Source organism: Propithecus coquereli, unplaced genomic scaffold, assembly GCF_000956105.1.
Source record: "Propithecus coquereli isolate 6110/MARCELLA unplaced genomic scaffold, Pcoq_1.0 Scaffold591, whole genome shotgun sequence".
Taxonomy (NCBI): Eukaryota; Metazoa; Chordata; class Mammalia; order Primates; family Indriidae; genus Propithecus; species Propithecus coquereli.
The window spans coordinates 545,162-549,269 of record NW_012151852.1 but is presented as its reverse complement, the minus strand read 5'-3'; the positions used below and the strand labels follow the sequence as shown (position 1 = coordinate 549,269).

The 4,108-nt window shown below is 66.3% G+C and overlaps 1 protein-coding gene across 1 annotated transcript in view; it reads left to right on the top strand.

The window, feature by feature from the left end:
• The window catches only part of DACT2 (dishevelled-binding antagonist of beta-catenin 2), a 65,371-nt gene that overhangs the window by 35,303 nt on the left and 25,960 nt on the right, over positions 1–4,108 (top strand). Inside the window, exons 4-5 of the mRNA XM_012658960.1 lie at positions 74–352; positions 1,142–2,748. Of these exons, the coding sequence (XP_012514414.1) occupies positions 74–352; positions 1,142–2,748 (1,886 nt within the window). The remainder of the gene's footprint in view (positions 1–73; positions 353–1,141; positions 2,749–4,108) is intronic.

Here is a 4,108-nt window from a genome sequence, read left to right as displayed (position 1 = left end):
GGGGTCCCGGGGCTCCTCCAGAAGGGGGTCCCCACCCGGGGGTGCACTGACCTGCCGTGTCTGCTCCATCCAGGCTTCTACGAGCTGAGTGACGGCGGCTCCTGCTCCCTGTCCACCTCCTGTGCCTCTGTCTGCAGCGACCGCGTCTCCCCCTCCCTGAGCAGTCTGCTGCCTGCGGCCCAGCCCGCCAAGGCCAGGCCCTGTGTGGGGGACTGGCGGCCCCGGTCGGCAGACGAGACCTCCGTGCCAGTGTGGAGACCCCAGGCCACCGAGGACGGCAGCAGGCCCCCGGGCACTGCAGGGGGCACAGGCCAGCCATGGGGCACGTTCCGGCCCAGGCCGGTGTCCACAGGTGAGACGCAGCCAGGAAGGGTGGGGTGGGCCGTCTGAGGGTCCCGGCGGTGGTGCCAGCAGCACGCAGCCCCGCAGCCCGCCGAGGACAAGCAGGGAGACCCCACACGGGGACCAGCCAGGCACACACCGCGTGAAATCCTCCCTGGGCCTTTCGGGTGTTCGGGTGGAGTAGGAGTCACGCACCCCCGTAGCCGGCCGTCCCAGCGAAGGGCATCTTTCTCTTATTACTCAAAATGGATGTCCAAAAATTTTTTTAAAACCCTTCAAAACTCCTTGATCTGCCCGTGTTTGGAGTGGGAATAGTCGGAAGCACTCCTGGAGAGGAAACTCGGTTCACAGCGGGTTCACGCACGGCCCGGGGAGGAAGCTCGTTGTGCTCAGACTGCCCCTAAAGGAGAAGGTGCCGTGCGGGGCCTCGTTTTATTTCCGATACAAGCCATCGTCTTCCTCGGTGGGCATTCCCGGCTGACTTCCTCTGGTGTCTGTAGGAGCCTCAGGGCCCCACCGGGACCCCCCGTGGGCTGCAGACCCTCCCCGGCCCCTCCGCTCTCCGGTGAAGTCGGGCGCCAGGCTGGGGCGCTGGGCTTTCGCTGCGGGGGCTGTTGGGGACGGGGCCATGGGCTGAGAACCGGACGGACCCGGTCTCCACGCCTGCACCGCGCTGCCCTGGCTGGAGGCCTGGGGCTGTCCCCGTGCGCCCTGGAGGTCCTGGGTGAGGAGAATGTGCCCGTCCCGTGCCACGAGCAAAGTGACGTCCTCTCATTCATTTGTCCGTTTCTCTCCCCAGGTGACCTCGACAGAACCCTGCCGGCGGACGCGCGGCTGCAGAAGGCCGGCACAGACCCCCGGGCCCCGCCGCTCCTTTGCCAGGGCACAGACGCCCCGCCCCACACGCAGGACCCCCAGTACCAGCGGGACCTGGTGTCGCAGGGGGGCAGGGAGGTGTACCCGTACCCCAGCCCCCTGCACGCGGTGGCCTTGCAGAGCCCCCTGTTTGCTCTGGCGCCAGACAGCACACGGAGCGATGGCCCCTCGCCCCCTAGGAAGCCCCTTCAGGGCCCCGCAGGCATCTGCTCCGCCCAGACCGGACCGGTCCTGGAGGCCGGCACAGCCAGAGCCTACATCGACAGGCTGCTGCGTCTGCGGGGCTGCGGGACCCCCACAAGGGGTGGTGTGGGTGAGCAGGGTCCCCCTCGACGCGAGGTGTCCCCCTCCCCCCGGGAGCCGGGCGGCCAGAGGACGGACAGTGAAGGTCGGCTCCAGAAGCTGGTCTCGGGCCCAGGGAGGGCGGCCGGTGGAGGCAGCCCCCCGCAGCAGGGACCTACAGCCCTCGTGGGCACCCAGCACCCCAGCAACCTCCCAGAGGAGGGGCCCGGACCCTCCAGCCGCTGTGTCCTGGGGGAGACCACTGCGAGCCCCTCACCCTGCTCCCAGGCCCGGCAGCCTCCCTCAGTTGTGCCACCGTCCCAGCGGGTGGACAAGAGCCACCCTCTGGGCTCAGGGCCCTTCCCTGCCAGGGAGGCTTCCCTGCCCAGGCTGAACATGGGCCACCCCACGGCAAAGGCCGAGAGGACCAGGAGGAGGCCCAGTGACCAGGCACTGAGGTCTGGGAAGCAGGTGCCCTCGGCAGCAGAGAGACATCGGGGTGCCCACGCAGCGCCCTGGCTCCCCCCAGAATGGGACCCTACCCGCCGGGCCCAGGGGGCGGGTGGGCTCGGGAGGCCCACCCTGGCCAGGGAGGTGCCCGGGCGCTCCTGCTCTGAGTCCACCCTCTACCCGGTGCCCTTCCTCCTGCCCCTGGTGGTGGCTCCGGGGCAGGGGTGCGGGGCGGCCCACGCCCTGTTCCCCTTGGGGGCCGCCCCTCTCGGTGGGATGGCCAGAAGGAGGCAGCGCCGGTGGCAGTCCACCGTGGAGATCTCAGCTGGGGCCCGCCCGGCCCGCTGTCCCGAGCCCAGCCCGGGCACCCCCAGGCCCACCGCCAGGAGAGCAGGCGGCCCCCGGGCCCAGGGCAGGCCCTCGCTGGCCCGCCAGGACGCCTGCACCAGGAGCGAGTCGGACCCCTCTGAGCCGTCCACGGACTGTGCCTCGCCGCTGCACTCCACCGCCGCGGAGACCAGCGGGGAGGAGGCGAGCGACCACACCGCCAACCGCTTTGGGGACCGAGAGTCCGGCGGCAGCGACTCGGAGGGCGGCGTCCGGAGCCGTGGCCGCGGCCGGGCGCTGGACTGTGGCGTGGCCGGGCGGGGGCAGTGGGCCTGGCTGCCGGCGGGACCCCCAGCGGGCTCACGGCCACCCCTGCCCCCCGTGCCCAAGCTGTGCCGCGTCAAGGCCTCCAGGGCGCTGAAGAAGAAGATCCGCAGGTTCCAGCCGGCCGCGCTGAAGGTCATGACCCTGGTGTGAGCTGCCCAGGACGCCGTCTCCTGGCGGGCCCTGGGCCTCCCCAGGCCGACCAGCGTGCAGAGACGGGTTTGCGTGTCAGACGGCTGCGCCTCGTGGAGGACAGTATTCTGGGGGTGACTCTCCCCACCCCGGCGAGGACATCTGCGGACAACTTTGAGGTTTCGGATTTTGTAAGCCGCCCCGGCCACCTTGCTGTTTCTTCCAGCGTCTCCCCAGGACGGGTCGGCTTCTTGGCCGGCGTCTCTGTCCCAGGCTGCAGTCCCAGAGGCGGCTCCCACTGTCGGTCCCCCTGGGCCGGGCTGTGTTTCCCAGTCCTCTCCCGTCCCTCCCCGAGCCCCTTCCAAGGCAGTGGTTGCAGGACTGCGCGCTGGACATGGACCTCTAACGCTGGGTTGGGCTCTCGATGTGAATAAACGCTCCAGTTATGCCATTATCTTCTGAAATAAAATGAACATTTTTTAAAATTTTCCTTTAACCTCCTTGTTTCCTTGCGTGGCACGTAGCGGTTGCTCAGTGAACCACGCCCCTTCTCATCACGTGGGCACACGCTGGCCCTGACCTGGCAGGATGCATTTTATCTGGGGACAGTCTAAACTCTGGTTCCAAGACAGATAAGTTGAGTATAAAAGTCTTTTGAAAAAATCACTTTTACTGGTGTTTATTTTTCCAAAGAAAAATTCCCTCAGCTTTTCAGGCAGAGCTGGTGGAGTTTCACCTAAGCTGCCTGGTGTGTGGGCAGCATTTTCAGTTCAGGAAGCAACTTCCTCCTGGACGATCCAAACTCATGTACAAGGGGGTGGGGTGGGACCCTGCAGTCCTGGGTGTGTACCTGCGGCCGGTGGAAGTCCTGGAGCCCCCCAGGGCTAAGGCGGCTTGGTGGGAATTTCAGGAGGAGGTTGGTTTTCTGAAAATGCTAGTAGGTTTTATACTAGGCATTCAATATTCCTATACAAGTAGTTGGTTTCAGGATGCAGTTTAAAGAGATTAACATTTTCGAACAAAGATGTTGGCCTCAGAGAGGTGAGGGGGAGTCCGCCGCTGAGGTTCGGTGAGAAGAGGAGGCCTCAGGGTCGCTCTCTGCAAACCCCGAGAAAACGCAAACACCAAAGGGACCGCAGCTGTGTCTGGTGGGGGCCTCAGGCTGCCCACTCGGGGGGAAAAGAGTGGGTGTGGGTGTGTGCAGAGGCCACACAGCCAGAAAGGAGGCAGGAGGGAAACTGAGGAAGCCAGACGCTTCTAAAGAACTGCTCCCGGGGACTGGGCCATTGCCCAGGGGAGAACCCACTCACCCCAGCCCCCCAGGACCCAAATGCCCCCACCAGGCCCCAGCTCCCCACTCCCTGCTCTGGGATCG